Below are 18,191 nucleotides of genomic sequence, written 5' to 3'. Positions count from 1 at the left end.
GTGATGTGATTCTCTTTTTCTCTCATACATGAGTATGTTGTATATTCTAGGTTTAGATTTGAACTTGTTGAATATGAATTGATTCTAGAAGTTAACAACTGAATACATCAAGCAGAAAATTATACATATGGGTTTAAAACTCAGAAGTGAAGTATTCACTGAGTAAACAAATTTGCTTTTGTCTAAATGATGCCTAAGCCATGGGAATAAGATAAGAGTGCTGGGAAAAAGCATCGAGTCACAAGAGAGGAGAACCTAGACAGAGATTCTGAGGAAGCCCAAAATTTGATAGATGAAGGAGGAATAATAGTGGCCATTGAGATAGGAAGAAAACTGTAGAGAGAGATATCATATAAGCCAAGAGAGGCAAGTGCAGCCAAGAGGTCAATTAATGAAGAATCTATTAGATGTGCAACAAAGAGATCATTAATAACATTAGAGAGCCATTGAAGTAGAGTGGTTGGGGCAAAAGCCAAATTGCTCTGAGCACAGGAGTAAATGGGAAATGAAAAAGTGATGTGGAAGCAAAAATTGTACCTCAGGAAGTTAAACAGTCAAGGAGGAGGTTATTCAAGACCATTGCAATAAGGGAGAGAAGCCAGACTCTAAACGCAACTCCAATGAAATGAAAGCTGGAGGATTTTTAAGTGCTGAAGTGAGAAAGAGGCCACAAGATAGAGTAGGCTCTTGTGTCCATGGATTCAACCAACCATGGATCAAAAATATTTTTTCTAAAACATGTGTCTGTACTGAACGTGCACACTTTTTTCTTGCCATTATTCCTTAAATAATACAGTTTGACAACTCTATATAACATTGTATTAGGATATAACAAAGGGTCTTCAAAGTTCATAAAAAATGAATATTGTAAAAGAAACTATACAGAAAGAAAGAGAGACAGAAAAAGTCTTCTGGCCGGCACCGCGGCTCACAAGGCTAATCCTCCGCCTTGTGGCACCGGCACACCGGGTTCTAGTCCCAGTCGGGGCACCGGATTCTGTCCCTGTTGCCCCTCTTCCAGGCCAGCTCTCTGCTGTGGCCCGGGAGTGCAGTGGAGGATGGCCCAAGTGCTTGGGTCCTGCACCCCATGGGAGACCAGGAAAAGCACCTGGCTCTGCCATCGGATCAGTGCGGTGCGCCAGCCGCAACACGCCGGCCGCGGCAGCCATTGGAGGGTGAACCAACAGCAAAAGGAAGACCTTTCTCTCTGTCTCTCTCTCTCACTGTCCACTCTGCCTGTCAAAAAAAAAAAAAAAAAAAAAAAACACGCCGGCCGCGGCGGCCATTGGAGGGTGAACCAACAGCAAAAGGAAGACCTTTCTCTCTGTCTCTCTCTCTCACTGTCCACTCTGCCTGTCAAAAAAAAGAAAAGAAAAAAAAAAGAAAAGAGAAAAAATTATAAAAAAAAAAAGAAAGAAAGAAACTATACATGGATTTCATTTTTTGCACCAAAATAAACGTATCCCTGTATTCAAATTTTCCACAACCTTTTTGAGGACCTTTATATAGGTCATCTTAGAACTTAAAAATATATGGAAGGATGTGAGTGAGTTATGTGCAAATACTATACCATTTTATATAAGGGACTTGAGAGTGCACAGATTTTGGTGTCCATGAGGGATCCCTGGAACCAGTCCCCCATGGATACCAAGGAATGACTATTTGTATTTTTTAATTGGTTTTACTCAACAGAAAAGCAAATGTTCTCACATCTCTGTAAACCAAAGAAGGTGTAGAACTTGGAGCAAGGCTTAAGTTAGGCTCCTATACTCATGCTCCCACAAAGGTTCAGAGATAGGGGCTCTATCTTCCTTGATGATTCCCTTTCTTTCTTTCTTTTCTTTTTTTTTTTTTTTTTTTTTTGACAGGCAGAGTGGACAGTGAGAGAGACAGAGAGAAAGGTCTTCCTTTGCCGTTGGTTCACCCTCCAATGGCCGCCGCGGCCAGTGCGCTGCGGCCAGCGCACCACGCTGATCCGATGGCAGGAGCCAGGTGCTTCTCCTGGTCTCCCATAGGGTGCAGGGCCCAAGTACTTGGGCCATCCTCCACTGCACTCCCTGGCCACAGCAGAGAGCTGGACTGGAAGAGGGGCAACCGGGACTAGAACCTGGTGTGCTGGCACCCCAAGGCGGAGGATTAGCCTAGTGATTCCCTTTCAAAGGGAGGGCTCCAGGGTTCTTGAGAAAGACTTTCCTGGATTGGAAAACTAACACAAGGCTGTTTAAAAGATTTACATTTCAAAGGGAAGCAGAAGGAATTCACAAGTAGTGGTTTCCTAAAGTAAATGCTCTAAGAAAAGGAAGGGCAGAGACTGGATCAGTAAGAAGCCTTTCAGAAGTTGACTCCAGCTGAGGGGAACATTAAGGCCACCTTGGTCAGTGAACACAGAAGCATTAGCTGCCCTTTTGAGAAAATTGTCCACGAATGGAAGAGGAGAGGAGCTCAAATGAAATGAGTGCCCAGGGAACTGTGTGTTTTGTTTGGGTTAAGTTGAAAGAAGGCAAAATAGGTAGGCAGACAGAAAGAGAAATGAGAAAGAAATTGGCCAATTTCAGCTATATTTTACTTAGTTTTACCAAATTGGCCAATTTCACTGAATGGTATGGGTAACATTAATAAGAAAAATCTCCTAAGAAGGCAGAGAGCATGGGATTCAGAGAATTTATGGAAGAAATGGCCACTGGTCAGAGGAGGGACAGCTGGAGCCAAATGTTGCATGCACATTGGTTTGTAGATCTAGGGGCAGGAATTTCAAGTGGTCCCTGAGAAATTGCATTTTCTCAGTATGGTAAGCTCATCTGCCCAGGGAAAGTGGACCCCCAGCTAGTGGTCTGAAGATAGTAAAGATCTGACAATGGTGCAAACAGGAGGCCAAAGAAGCTCAGCCATAGGGTTGCCCACTGAGGTTGCAAGGTGTGAATTTAGAGTCTGGACGATTTGTCCCCAGGGGTGCACTACTTCTCCAGAAGCGTCTCCCTGGGAAGTCACAGAGAAGACAGATGGGGTCCTAAAAGTTGGAGTTATTTCACAGACTTTATTTCACAGGAATATTCAGCAAATGGTGAGAGACAAAAATGTCTGCAAAAGTCACAGTATTCTTAAAAAAAAAAAAAGTGATTACACTTCAATCGTCTGACTACATATGTTTTTAAAGTAAAGACTGGATGCAGTAAAAATAAGTGGACTTTTTTGAGTGGTGCTTTAATTTGTTGTATTTTTACCTAGGGAAATGGTGAACATGGAGTTGGCAACCCCAAAGGAGAAAAGGTAATACGATTTTCAAGGTGAAGGAAAAGGTCACGTGTTGAATAGCAACTTGCACATTCACAGGTCAGAGGTAGAGCAGCTGCAGCAGTAGGTTCAGTCCCTGAGAGGCTGTGCAGCCTGCAGCAGGCAGCAGCCTCCACGTGCAGGACTGCCATCTGCGGCAGAGGGGGCTTCTTGGTGAGAACTGATGAGTGGCAATTGGCTACAAGGGAGGGAACGCACCAAGGGGAAATAGCTGTTAACATAAAAGAAATTCAGTCCCAAGTTTGGTTCAAATGAGATGTTTCCTAAATCCATGTTGGTGGCAAAAGTTATCTGAAGACCCCTTTGGCAAAAGCGCCTCAGTCTCAAACTCACTGCTTTGTGTCTTTTTAAGTAGCCAAACAGAAGACATTATGGGAGGGTTTTCTGGAGGTGTTTTATAATGTGCAGCTGCAGTTTAAGCAAATAATTATTTCAAAACAGTTTAAAATTAAAACACTGATGAATTTCCATTGCTTTCTCATCGTCATCTTTCACTGGTTTAATTATATTAGCTGTGTATGGTAACTGTGAAGATGACAGATTCACTTGCCCACTCCAAAAGAGGTGTCACTCCTATTTGATTCTGAAATTGTGATGACCTTGGATTCAGTGTGAATGAGCCATTGTCAGAAAAAAAAAAAAAAGTACACATTAAATCTACAGACAGAGGTGTGTAGGATGGAAAATACTCTTGAGGGAACGTGGCCTGTGAATGCTACCTCGATTCATTCATCCAGTAAAAATTCCCTTGATTGAGGGCAGGGTTTTTCAACATCAGACCAAGAAGATAGGACTTCTGTGCCTTATAAATCAATGCAACACACCTATTCAAAAGATCAGAAAATACTGCTAAAATATAGTCCCTACAGAAACTAGGAGCTATTGACCATTGAAAATTAAATTTTCTGCAAAATAACTAAAGAAATAAAACCTTGACATTCTGAAAAAGACATCCAAAAATAATTGATTATCCAGCAATGATAAGCCATTTATGTGTCTTGGATTTTACTGCTAACACATTAGTATCATTTCCTGTAAGCCAATCACTTACAGAAACCATGTCCCACCATAACAAACGCATTACATTTTAAACAACTACTGGACACATGAGGCTGGGGGAAGGGAAGCAAATGAAAGCCCCAAAGCTTGTCACACAGGACAGCTGAGCAACGAAGAGAGTTGTGACACTTTCAAAGTATTTAAATGATGATTCATTTCTTGAGACAAAACAGCTGGCTTCGGTTTTGCTATGTTCATTAGAAAACATATGTTGCTTAGGAATTCTTAAGACCTCGCTGATGAGAAATTTGATTCTGTAAAACAGGTGTATTTGAAACTCTAAGGACCTTTTCTATTGCTCAAAATCCTCTCTAATTGCTTCAGAATCTTAAATGGGATTAGAAGAAGCCAGTGGCATAACTGTGGTGTCTTCCCACACAAATAAATAACCTGGAAGAGTCCACAGGGAATCTGATGCAGTACCTGATATAAATGTACATATAAAATGATTTTTATGATTATAGTTAACAGGGGAAAGATTCTGCTAATAAATAATGCATAAAAGAATGAAAGTTGTTACTAGGAGAATGAAAACAACCCTAACTATACACATCCACCTGGTATCTATTGTGAGTCAAAGTATTCATTTTCAAATTTATAATGTTGTGTGTGAGTTACCATAGTGAAGATTTAAAGTTCCTTCAAGCTGTTCTCACAGGTCTTGATCATGCCTGTAGTGGACCCCAGTGGTGCTCAACTCTGGCTTCACGTTAGAATTACGGGGACAGCTTGGAGACAATACCTGTGCTAGGCCCTAAACTACACAGACTGATCCAGGATGGAGTGCTCAGCTCCATTACTTTTTAAAAGATTGATTGATTGATTTGAAAGGCAGAGATGTGGAGGGGGGGGGGGGGGCGCTTCTATCCACTGATTCATTCACCAAATGTGCCAGGCCAAAGCCAGGAGCCAGAAGCTTCATCTGGGTCTCCCACTTGGATGACAGGGGTTCAAGGACTTGGGCCATGTTCCACTGCTTTCACTGGTACATTAGCAGGGAGCTGGATCAGAAGTGGAGCAGCTGGGACTTGAGCTGGCACCCATATGGGATACCAACACTGCAGGCAGAGGCTTAACCCACTATGCCAGAGCACCAGCCCCTAGATCATTATTTAACTGTAATTCTAATGATTCTAATACGCAGCCAGGAGTGAGAACCACGGTGTGGCACCAAGAGCATTAGCTTTGTGATCAGAAGTTGATGTGGCATTAACAGCTGGGTCCCCTCGGGAATCCCATTCATTTCCCTAAGTATCAGTCTCTTCATTTGTAAAATGGGCATATTCATATACACACAGAGTTGATGAGAGGATTAAAATCAGATAAGATCAACTTATCCGAAAGCACAACACCTGACACATATTCAGTCTTTAGGAAAAGTTTGTTCTTGTCTATTTTTGTGAGGTTTCATTTAGCTCTTTTTGGAATTCATCATCATTACCATCCTTAGCACCTGGCTTTGTCCCTCTTGGCATCTCTTGCCATAATTTCAACAGAGCAGGAGCCCAATTTCTGTTGTAAATAAAATATTTAACTTGATGCAGAATTTAAACACATAAGTGTATGCCAGGGGCCTCGGACCCACGACAAGCAGATTCAGATTCTGATGGGTCAGAGAACTCAGAGTCACTCAGAGTGTGGATTTCTCTCTCCTATACTCAGAGTGCTGGTGAGAGATGTGCAAGGAATGGCAACTTGCCCCTGCCTTTGTGTCCGTGGTGGGATTTGAACACACACAGACATCTACAATCACAGCCACACAGCCACTTACATACATACAATAGCTGCATATATGTGTCCATATCCATCCACAAGCACCTGCCGTGTCTAGCCATGTCCCCCAACTGCTTGTATGGTTTTACAGACAAATGTGGCTCAGAGCCAAACTCTTACATAACAGACTTGTGGGCAGCCAGCACAGCAGTCGGTTGCCATGACACCAGTTACCATACAAAGTGATAAAGGGACAAAAGGTGTGGGAACTGTAACTTCACCTTCCCAAGTTCATCTCCTCAACAATAAGTGACCCATCATTGCTATGTAAATGCCACTTCTCAGTGCAGTGCACAGACCAGCAAAAGAGAATAACCAAATCAGCCTGCTGTTTGGAACCCAGCATTACAATGAAGCATGGGAACAAGCCCTGGGATATACACAGATTGTTCCTGGGTTAGCAACCACATCCTGCTTCAAGAACACTGAGATACAGTGAGAACCACTATGGAACACAGCTGTTATTAATGGTAAATGAGAGTGGAGCTCCCACGTCCTGCGTGACCAGCTAATCAGTATTGAAATACTGATTGCTCTTCTGCAGTGTGGCTGGGACTGACAGGTTGTGATGAAAGGATAGTGAATTCGCAAGATGCTCGAGGAGAACTGCTGGCCTTGTAGAGACGGTGGGATAAGGTGGCAGAGGTTCTATGGATTCCTGAGAAAATAACAGATATATTTTAGGGCAGACTTTCAGGGGAGAAAGATGGTCTCAACATCAGACCTTTCAAATAACATCAGAAGTGACTAAATAATGGTGGGCAAATTCAGCCCTTGTCTTTCAGCTCACAGCCACAGTGATAAATCACTGAGCATCCATCCATCTTAAACATGTTTTAAAAATGATCCCAGGGCTGGTGCTGTGACGTAGCAGGTTAGGCTGTCGCCTGCAGTGCTGGCATCCCTATGGGCGCCGGTTCGAGACCCGGCTGCTCCGCTTCTGATACAGCTCTCTGCTATGGCCTGGGAAAGCAGTAGAAGATGGCCCAAGTCTTTGGGACCCTGTGTCCACGCGAGAGACCCAGAAGAAGCTCCTGGCATCGGATCAGCGCAACTCCAGCCATTGTGGCCAGCTGGGGGGTGAACCAGCAGATGGGGAGGGAAGACCTCTCTCTACCTCTCCTTCTCTCTCTGTGTGGCTCTTTCATATAAATAAATAAATCTTAAAAAAAAAAAAAGATCCTATATACGCCCAAGATTCAGGTAAAAGATGCTTTTGCTGCAGAATTTTAAATGAAGTAACAAGGCCTGAATATTTCCTCCTTGGGGCCTGTGCTGTGTCGCAGCGGGTTAACACCTTGGCCATATGGACGCTGGTTCGAGACCCAGCTGCTCCACTTCCGATCTAGCTCTCTGCTTTGGCCTGGGAAAGCAGTAGAGGATGGCCCAAGTGCTTGGGCCCTTGCACCTACGTGGGAGACCCAGAGGAAGCTCCTGGCTCCTGGCTTCGGATCGGCACAGCTCCAGCCGTTGCAGCCAATTGGAGAGTGAACCATCAGATGGAAGCTCTCTCCCTCTCTCTCTCTCTCTCTCTGGCTCTCCTCTCTCTGTATGACTCTGACTTTCAAATAAATAAATCTTAAAAAAATATTTCCTCCAAGCCCAGCCTCACCCAAGGAGCACAAGGAGAGATGTACCAGTGTCCTTTGGGTCCTTCCTGTTTAGTGCGCTGAAGTCCCATCTCGCATTTCTATCAGTCCAAATATTTAGTAGCTATGGAGGTAATTACTCATATTCATCCATATATATTCTCTGACCTTCTCCCTTTGATATACTGCAGATGTCATTGTTATAAGTAATTTCTAGACCCTTTCCTCACTTTATACTTTTATTTTATTAGGCAAGTGCAATTAGTAGGTACATTTTTCCTTCACACCTTCACACAATGTATTTTAGCTCTACCAGACAAGTAACACGGAGGTCATGCTATGTGCCCTAGTGCACTTATACCAGCAACTTGTTTATTTCCTGTTGGGGACAAACAACTACTGGTCCCTTAAAGTGTTTCCCAGCTTCTCCTTCTTCTGACATTGGATACAATGTGTTACGTCTGGGGAAAAAGGCTTCTCCTACAGTGTGATAAGTATAAGACAGATGATACACTAGGGGTTTAGATGTTAGAGGGAAAAATAGTTTTGTATTTTGCTTTGCTTTAGGACAAAAAATGTATATTCAGCATACTATAAATTTCCTGGTTATTATGTCAAAGAATGTAGGGTGTATTTACATTTAAAATGTGAGTTAATTTAGAGAAAAAAGAAGTTGAAAATATATAGGTGGCTTGTGAGCATAGCAAAAATCTGGAGTTGGTATGCAGATTACAGGACTTCAGGAAACACGGACCTCGAATATGCATATTAAGTCTGCTGTTTTGCTTTATTTTAAAGATTTCTTTATTTACATGAAAGGCAGAGTTACAAGGGGAGAAAGAGAGAGAGAGATCATCCCCAAATGGCCGCAATGGCCAGAGCTGGGCCAATCCAAAACCAGGAGCCAGGAGCTTCTTCCAGGTCTCCCACATGGGTGCAGGGGCCCAAGAACTTTTGCCATCTTGACTGCTGCTTTCCCAGGCACATTAGCAGGGAGCTGGATCCAAAGTGAGCAGCTGGGACTTGAACCAGCACCCATATAGGATAGAGGCACTATGGGTGGCAGTTTAACCTGCTAAGCCACAGTGTGGACCCCAGAAGTTTTTTTTTGTCTTGTTCTTGTTTGTTTGTTTTGACATGTAGAGTCATAGACAGAGAGAGGGAGACAGAGAGAAAGGTCTTCCTTCTGATGGTTCACTCCCCAAATGGCCGCTACAGACGGAGCTGCACTGATCCGAAGCCAGGAGCCAGGTGCCCCCTCCTGGTCTCCCATGCCGGTGCAGGGCCCACGCACTTGGACCATCCTCCACTGCCTTCCCGGGCCACAGCAGAGAGAAGTTTTGCTTTCTTATCCATGTGCTTCCTTGCCTTTCACAGTTTCAATATTACCTGCTAAAAGCTTGATAGGAAGAAAAGTTAATACTGAGATCTAAAAGAATAATAAAATCAAGATTACACATACTGTTAGGCCATCACAAAACACACCAAACACCAGAGTAAGGGAAAGGGTTTATTGGGGAAAACCCAGCAGACCAGAGGGAAAGGGCGAAGAGGGAAAAGGAGAGTAAGAGAGAAAGAGGAGAGAGGCGAGGAGGAGGCTAGAGAGCCACGGGTTAAGGAACAAGTCCTTTGAAAACTTTGCTGGAGGGTGGGCAGGGAAGCAAGAGCAGTGAATCCCATTAGGAGGGGGGTGGGGCTGACACTGGTGGTCAGGCCATGTGACTACCTGGCTTTCAGCAATGGCAGCGGGGACTAGAGCCTAGGATGTAAATCAGGGTGTAGATCGTGCCATAGATAAAACTGTGCCATTTTCCTAACATATACAAATATGTAATTCGAGACAAATTGATAAAAAATATCATGCTGGGGCTGGCACTATGGCACAGTAGTTTAATCCTCTGCCTGCAGCACCGACATCCCATATGGGCGCTGGCTCTAGTCTCTGTTGCTCCTCATCCTATCCAGCTCTCTGCCATAGCCTTAGATGACAGTGGAAGGTGGCCCAAGTGCTTGGCCCCTGCACCATCACGGGAGACCCAAAAGAAGCTCCTGGCTTCGGATGGGTGCAGCTCCAGCCATTGCGGCCCATTGGGGAGTGAACCAGCGGATGGAAGACCTTTCTCTTTGTCTCTCCCTCTCACTGTCTGTAACTCTAACTCTCAAACAAATAAATAAAATCTTTAAAAAAATCATGTCTATTACACAAAATCACAAAATATACATTAGGATAGAAATGTGGAAATAAGCCAAAGATTTTAGGACTATAATGAATCTGTACTTGAAGAACTTTTAGATTCTTGCTTAAGGCTACACTGTAAACAGGCTTGTCCACACAAAGGATCAGAATTAGGGTGTTCACTGCAACTTTGTTTATAGCAAATAAAACTAGAGACAACACAAGTGCCTGTCTGGGGTTGAGATATGCCTTCATACATTAGCATATTTGAGTGCTATCCAGCAGACACAATGAAGGAGCTAGATTACATACATCAGTGCAGATGGATATTAAAAACAACATTGAAAAAGCCACCCAAGTATTATATGCAAGATAAAGCTATTTATGAATTTTTTAAAAGATTCAAAATAATGTTAAAATACCACATAGGCAGTAAAGGTACAAAACTATAGACTGAAAAGATACTCAGATCATGAGTATCTGTGGCTCCCTGAGTATCCCATGAGTATCATGAGTGTGGCTCCCTCAAGGATGACAGTCAAGTGGGAGACATATGAGGTTTCTTCTTTGATGAGAATTTTTTTTATTTCATTTCAAGTGCCTGATACATCAAGATTTCATGTATCCTACTTTGTGTTTTCTGTATTTTTGTCAGATTTAAAAAATAAACAAGAAAGATGTATGTGCAGAAATGTAATGTGAATATTATTTTGCAAAAGTGCTTTGGATGTCGGAAAAATCAGCATTCTTCATGTCCTAGTGGCTGTCTAAGATGTGGTTACTCAGGGATTTTGGTAAATGCTAAAAGGAAACTCAATGCTGGACTCCTCTGATACATGATTAGTGTTATAGTTCCCTCCTACGAGTATTATCTCTCAGATTGTGTCTTCTGAGAACAGCTTCTATGTCATGTAGGAATCCCTCTTCAAGATTCTTGACCAGAGCGCCATTGACATTTCGAAGCGGCTGCTGTCACCACATTGACAAGAACGCTTTCTTTGTCCACAGGATCTAAGCAGTAACACAAAGGCTGGGAACAGCTGAGAGAGAATTTTTTCTGCCTATAACTACCAACTCCTCCCACCTAAAAAAAAAAAAAGAAAGAATGTCTGAAATTGTCAGCTAGACAATCTCACTTGTTTGAGATCACAAAAATCCATAATTTTTGTAGTACACTAGATCAAATTTGTAACTTTTTCTCCTGTAGGTGTTCTGGCCTTGAAAACACTTAACTTCTGTTTCACATTAATTTCAAATACCATAATGAAATATTGTGAATTTCTAAAAGTCCTAAAGGCAATGTAAGGTGTTGACAAACACATTATTAAGCAAATAGCCCAAGATTCAGAACTTCCATGTCTCTTGTTCACTGTTCGATAAAGTCTGTGGTTGGATCTGTCAGTTGAAGCAGCGTTGTTCATCTAACTTCATGCAAAATCTCTCCTCTGCTTTGTCCTGAAAGGGTGAAACTGGACTACCAGGATTTCCAGGATCTGTTGGCCCTAAAGGGCAAAAAGGAGAACCTGTAAGTCATAAAGTGTTAAGCGCGAATGAAGGATATATATATATGTATATATATATATATAATTTTATAATATATAGAAATATATAATATAGAGAGAATGAAATATGTATATGAAATAATGAACTAATTTAAAATTTTAATGTATAATTATATTAAATACACATGAATATATTAAATATAATTTATAAAATAAAATATTTAAATATATATTTAACATTATAGGTGCATAATTATTAAAACAAAGTATATATGAAATAATGAAGTGAATGAAATAAAATATATATATTTCATATATATAATATAATGAAAAATATTTTTCCAAAGCATTCCCAATTCCATATACCTTGGTTTTCTCTGTCATGGTGAATGAAAAATAGATAAGATCCAGAAGCAGGTATATGCTTTAGCAGGTACTATGTCCACACATGTATTAACTCACTCAATCTGCTTAAAAATGTCCTGAGGTAGAGTTTAGCACCTCCATTCTTCTGATGCGGAAAGTGAAGCATAGAAGATAGCAACATCCCCAGGTCACACAGCTAATACATATTGGAGCCATGAGTCACATCTTGGTGGACTGATTCTAGAACCTAGGGTTTAAAATCACCCTGCTGTCCTGTTACAGTCAAACATTATAGCAACATGAATAATAAATAACAATGTATCAAAAAATCAGGAGCATTTATCCATTTGATCAGGCAACTGTTCTCAGCATATCTTCTGAAGTTATTTTTCTTTCTTGGTTTTCCTAAGATAAAAGTGGATTCCCAAGTCACTTTTTTTTTAAGATTTTATTTATTTATTTGACAGGTAGAGTTACAGACAGTGAGAGAAAGAGACAGAGAGAAAGGTCTTCCTTCCGTTGGTTCACTCTCCAAATGGCTGCAAAGGCCGGAGCTGCGCCGATCCGAAGCCAGGAGCCAGGTGTTTCTTCCTGGTCTCCCATGTGGGTGCAGGGGCCCAAGCACTTGGGTCATCCTCCACTGCCCTCTCGGGCCACAGCAGAGAGCTGGACTGGAAGAGGAGCAACCGGGACTAGAACCTGGCGCCCATATGGGATGCCGGCGCCACAGGCGGAGGATTAACCTCATGCTCCAACCCCCCGAAGTCACCTTCTAATATTACTATGGCTAGTTTCTTTTAAAATTTAGTTCTTTGGGTAGCATAAAAAAGAAAAAAACTATAATATGATTTATAGTAAAATAGGACCACCTAAAGAGATAATAATGATCCTAGTTACCAGAAAAATACTGGCCCCAAAAAGTAGCCCCCAAGAATCAGCAAGAATCAGGCTTAACAAATGTTTTATCTTTGTGAGGTTTTTAAATTTAATATGTATTTTTAAATCTCTTTTATCTTTCCTTGCCGGAGTGAATAAGGAATATTGGTTTACCGGGAAATATAGAAGGGAGTGGTCACTAAAATGCCAGCATAACAAACAGGAACAATAAGTACTTAATGTTGCAAAGCCAAATTTTCCTTCTTGCTTCAGCTTTTGAAAGTAAGCATCTTTAGTCAGGACAGTTTTCTCAGGCAGCTTTACCATCAGCACCATAACCTGGGTACCTTGAGGACTGGTACCTGCCCTTAGTATCTAATCCAAGCCTCTGTGCAACTGTAGACAGTAACAGTCTTTAACAGGATTCCCCAACTGAGGATTTCCAAGGTCTGGGAAATCTTATCTTTCTCACCAATTCAGCCTCCAGTTGCCCCTGCCACCTGCCCACTCCCTCCTGATGTCCCCCATTTGGGGGTTCTTACCAGCAGGCTGTAGGGGCTCCTTTTGGTCTTCACTGTCTCCCTGCCAAGCCTGAGCTCTGACACCCACCTTTTCTAATTTCCATGTAATACTTGGAGGACCTGACAGTAAGCTTTACTAAGCTTCTGCTGGAAAATCAGGAAATTACAGAGCAGAAAAGAGAAACTTTCATTGAGTTATAACAGTGCTTCTTAAATACAAGCATCCACTTGAATCCTGCTGATTCTAATTTTGTAGATCTAGGATGGGGCCTGAGGCTTGCCGGCTCCCAGATGATGCTGGTGCTATTGGACTGGGAACCAACACTTTGAGTAGCAAGGGTTGGAGGATTTCACAGTTGCCAGGTGTGATAGGTCTTTTCTCCCCTTAAGAGATCCCCTCTAGCTTTCTTACTATCAGCATTCAAGGTCAGCCCCCATCCCACTGAGACTGCCTTTAGCACTGTATTCTTTGTTCAAGACAAACAGGCTGCCTTTCCTACTAACTCTTCTCTTTGCCAGCTCCCTCCTAATCCTAAATTATTCCAACTTCTCCATACATCATTGCCTACTTTCTTCCCCTACCCCACATAAAAAATTACATTATCATACAGAGTGGTTTAACTCTTTGTGTTCTCAACCTCCCTATTCCGGAACACAATCTAAACTTGATTTTGCATAGTAACCAGAGGCCCAAACGATGGGAAATCTTCATCCAAAATTGATCCTGAATCTCCAGTCCTGAGTGGCAACTCTTCAGGAGGCACTTTGTCCCCAACTACTGGACATTTAAAATATGGCTAGATGTGTAATACATGAGAGTTGAAATATTCTCAGGAAATCATCTGGTTGAACTCCTTGATTTTATAGATTAGGAAAAGGAGACTATAAAAGGTTTAAGTGACTTGGTCTGCAGAGTAGCCATTGGCACCAAGTTTCAATGTCTGAATGTCACATGTCTAGATATCCAGGCCCCTGGTTTTGTTTTATGTTTGTTTTCTTTTACAACCATTTACTTTCGTCAATTTGGCTTTTGAGTTTGACAGCAACTCTAAGGAAGCAATGATATGAGCAATGTAATATAAGCAAAAGAGGCTTATATCTAATTGATACCATTTCCTATCTTGAAAAATAAACAGTTTTTGTAATGAATCCTGAAAAGCAAGAATATAAATAAAATCCCAATCTAATGTGTAGAAATTAACCAATGATCAAAGATTTGATCATGTTGAACAGTCATGGAGTATAATAGTCAGCTTATATTAAGTAACAAATGAACCCTGAAATTTCCATGGCATAGCTTAAGAAAGGTTATCTCTTACACAGATTATATGTCTGGTGTGGTTCAGTTGAGAGAGGTGGGCAGTTTCTCCACACTACACATGGCCCACTGATGACCGTCATGTAATTATGCTCTCAGGTACACACAACCCTCTTAGCGACCACCACAGGAAAATGACTGGAAAGTGACTGGATGATTTGGAGGGGGTTTCTCATTGCCTTGGTCACCTCTGTTCACATTCCGTTGTCAGAACCAGCTGCATGGCCCTGTGGAACTGCATGGCAACTAGGACTAAGGGGAGAGAAGAAAGTGAGCCCTATGGTCCCTAACACATGTGACATGTGGTGAAAGCAGAGGCCCACTTAGTGCTCACTGATCTGTCATGAGTGCTGTATTTGACTATAGCAGTCCCTAAGAAAACCCATGGTTGCAAAATCTACCGTAATGATTTTTACATTTTCTCTTGACTTTTGTATGAATTTTTTTAATTTATAGTTTCCATTTTACAACTCAATGCAAATAATAAATCAAATTATAAAATCAAATCAAACAGACTAAACCAGCTGGAACTAGAAAGGAAATAAGACTGCCTGAATTTAAATCCTGGATCACCTCTTACTGGTGTTGTGATGTTGGAAAAATTATCTTGCTTCCATGTGCCTTAGTGTCCTCACCTGTAAATGGGTAGGCTGACAGCACCTACCCCACTGACACGTAAGGATTCACTATGTTTAGATATAAAGTGATTAGAACAGTGGTTAGTACATTGTAAGAATTTAATAAATGCTAGCTATTATTTTTGTATTTGCATGACTATAAATTATCTAATGAACCTTTGACACCAACAGTGTGAAGGTGTGTGTGACACACTAGAGATGCCATGACAGACAGGGTGAATTACAACCAAGACTCACGGAGTGTACAGCCAAGTGGAAAAAGGAAGCATGACATGTGATGAATGCTGTTTTAGAGAAGTAGAGGGAATTATGACAAGAGTGACAACCTGATTCTCTTCCTTCATTCTTAAAGTAACAATACTGTGTTTTAGACAGTATTGCTGTGATGTTGGGACCATGTACATATAACTTCAAGAACAGAAGGTAGTAAGAGAAGGCTGGCTTGTGTATGTATGTATGTGGCTATATGTTGAGGCTACCTTGGGGTGATAGTAGATCAGTGACGGGGAGAGTGTTGGTTAATAATAGTTATCCCCTTGGAGCTTCATAAACCCAACAAGAACCATTATCAGTTTCACACATTTGAACTCTTATTCACCCAGTAATTAACCTTTTTAAGTAATTTTCATTAAACTAAAAATGAAAATTAGAAAACTAATTTTAAAATTAATTTTACTTATTAAAATGATTCAACTAGAAGAATTGAGATGAATGCTTTTCCATTCAACCCTTTGATGCCATCACTCCTGTTCTGCCTCCAAATGGATGTGTGTGACATCTTCTAGAACAAGGCCATAGGAAGCTTTGGCCCTGGGAATCATTCCAGTGTGTCAGCCTCTCAGTATTCTCTAGTTGGTATTAGGATGATTTTTTCATTGATTCTTTGGGAATATGAAATAATTTGAATAATTTGTAAATTAGTTCTCTTGAGCTCCTTTTAAGCTGCAAGATTCTGTGACAACTCTGAATCATTTATAATGGAGGCCTGAGTTTGGCCAGCAGGATTTATCCATTTCTAGCTTTGGAGACTTCTTTCCTAAAAGTGTTCATAATTGATTCTATTTTCTCCCCATTTTCCTAGGGGGAACCTTTTACAAAAGGTGAAAAAGGAGACAGAGTAAGTAGATATTTTCTCACTATCTTGGATTTTCTACTTCATTGATTTCTTTCCCCCGATCTCTGTTATGTTTACTTTAGATCTAATAGATTTGATAAAATAAGCTGCCTGAGCATTTTACTTTGTCTTTGGGGACTTTTGACTCTTTTGATACATGAGAAATGTTAAACCTTGTTAAATGCTATCATGTGATGATATTTTAACATTTGTTTTCTTTAACTCGCTTCTATTGATGATTGGGAATAAAAGTCATAAAAGACATTTACCTGGGATAGCTGAAATAAAAAACTAAAATAGAAGATACAGCTTTTCTCAAGAATTCTATGAATGACCCAAATTTGATTTATCAAACACAAATAAGTCATAGAAAAGGATATCATGATATCTAATATTGTCTTCTGTATAGTCTTAGTTATCTTTCTTTTTTCATTAAGTAAATATACCTGATAGTAGAATCAATAACACATATCCCCTTATATTCTACTACCCCTCACCCTTCAACTGATAGATTTTTTAGACCATTTATTTATTTGAAAGGCAGTTACAGAGAGGGAGAAAGAGATCTTCTGTCCAATGGTTCATTCTCCAAACGGCTGCAATGACCAAGGTTAGGCCTGATAGAAACTAGGAGCCTGGAACTTCATCTGGGTTCAGGGTCCCAAGCACTTGGACCATCTCCCACTGCTTTCTCAGGTGCATTGGCAGAGAGCTGGATTGGAAGTGGAGCAATGGGGACATGAACCGGTGCCCATATGGGATGCAGGTATCACAGGCAGCAACTTCACTCACTGCACCACAATGTTGGCCCTTCAACTGCCCTCTAGTTTTAATTCTCCGGGATATGAAAATAACTGGTAGATAATCACAGGGGCTGGTGCTGTGGTGTAGGGAGTAAAGCTGCCACCTGCAGTACCGGCATTCCATATAGGTGCCAGTTCAAGTCCCAGCTGTTCCACTTCCAATCCTGCTCTCTGCTATGGCCTGGGAAAGCAGAAGAAGATGGCCCAAGTCCTTGGGCCCCTGCATCCGCGTGGGAGACCTGGAAGAAGCTCCTAGCTCCTGGCATCAGATCGGTGCAGCTTCGGCCATTGCAGTCAGTTGTGGAGTGAACCAGTGGATGGAAGACCTCTCTCTCTCTCTCCACCTCTCCTCTGTGTAACTCTGACTTTCAAATAAATAAGTAAATCTTTAAAAAAAAAATCATAACATTGTCAGTTAAGTAGAAAATTCAGTGGTTACTAATGAAACATGGTGTCAAAGTGGCTTTGGGAGAAGAAAATATTATTTTTAAAAAGGGAAGTAGTGTTATTTATCAGCAATGAATCATGTTTTAGAATGGACCCTCTCTTGATTTCATCATGTCCTATAGAATTACCCCCTTTATTGTATGTTAATTAGTAGAAATTCAATTAAAGTATCAAAAATATTAATCTCCATCTGAATTTAAGGAGTACACAAATGGTGTTCATTTGATTTACAGGGAGAACCTGGGACAGTAGGTTTACAAGGAGTAAAGGTAATGTCCTGGTATTCTTCACTTTTATCTCTAACCTTCATGAGGTTGGGAAAATTACAGTGACATTTAACTTTCCTTCCCACCTATATGTTTAGGGAGAACCTGGAGATCCTGGTCCGCCAGGTTTAATAGGCAGCCCAGGACTAAAGGTACGGAAGACACAACTAAGATACATCAGAAATAATTTGGGAATCATAGCCATTCTGTGTAAAACAAGATACTTTGATGTGCCTCTCATTTGCTTCACAAGTGCGCTCAGAGCTTTTTTCCCGTTTCCATAGTGATTCCACCCCCCTTTTGCTACATTTATTATACACATACTGACTTGCCATTTTTGCTCACAATACTATTTTTAAACTCTCTTTCAGAGCATATTCACAATAGCATCCCTAAAAGCTTTAAGAGTAAACAATGTGAGTTAAATCGATGTCACTGAACTGTACTCCTAA

At 41.2% G+C, this 18,191-nt stretch overlaps 1 protein-coding gene across 1 annotated transcript in view; it reads left to right on the top strand.

Annotated features, from left to right (window-relative positions):
• Nucleotides 1-18,191, top strand: part of COL19A1 (collagen type XIX alpha 1 chain) — a 406,965-nt gene that overhangs the window by 291,543 nt on the left and 97,231 nt on the right. The window contains exons 19-23 of the mRNA XM_051855528.3: nt 3,226-3,267; nt 11,351-11,413; nt 16,191-16,226; nt 17,707-17,742; nt 17,838-17,891. Coding sequence (XP_051711488.2) covers nt 3,226-3,267; nt 11,351-11,413; nt 16,191-16,226; nt 17,707-17,742; nt 17,838-17,891 — 231 coding nt within the window. The remainder of the gene's footprint in view (nt 1-3,225; nt 3,268-11,350; nt 11,414-16,190; nt 16,227-17,706; nt 17,743-17,837; nt 17,892-18,191) is intronic.

The sequence above is a fragment of the Oryctolagus cuniculus genome, chromosome 5 (genome assembly GCF_051225735.1).
Source record: "Oryctolagus cuniculus isolate XC-2025 breed Fujian yellow rabbit chromosome 5, ASM5122573v1, whole genome shotgun sequence".
Lineage (NCBI taxonomy): Eukaryota > Metazoa > Chordata > Mammalia > Lagomorpha > Leporidae > Oryctolagus > Oryctolagus cuniculus.
The sequence above is the reverse complement of the archived record's forward strand: the minus strand, read 5'-3'. Positions and strand labels throughout refer to the sequence as shown.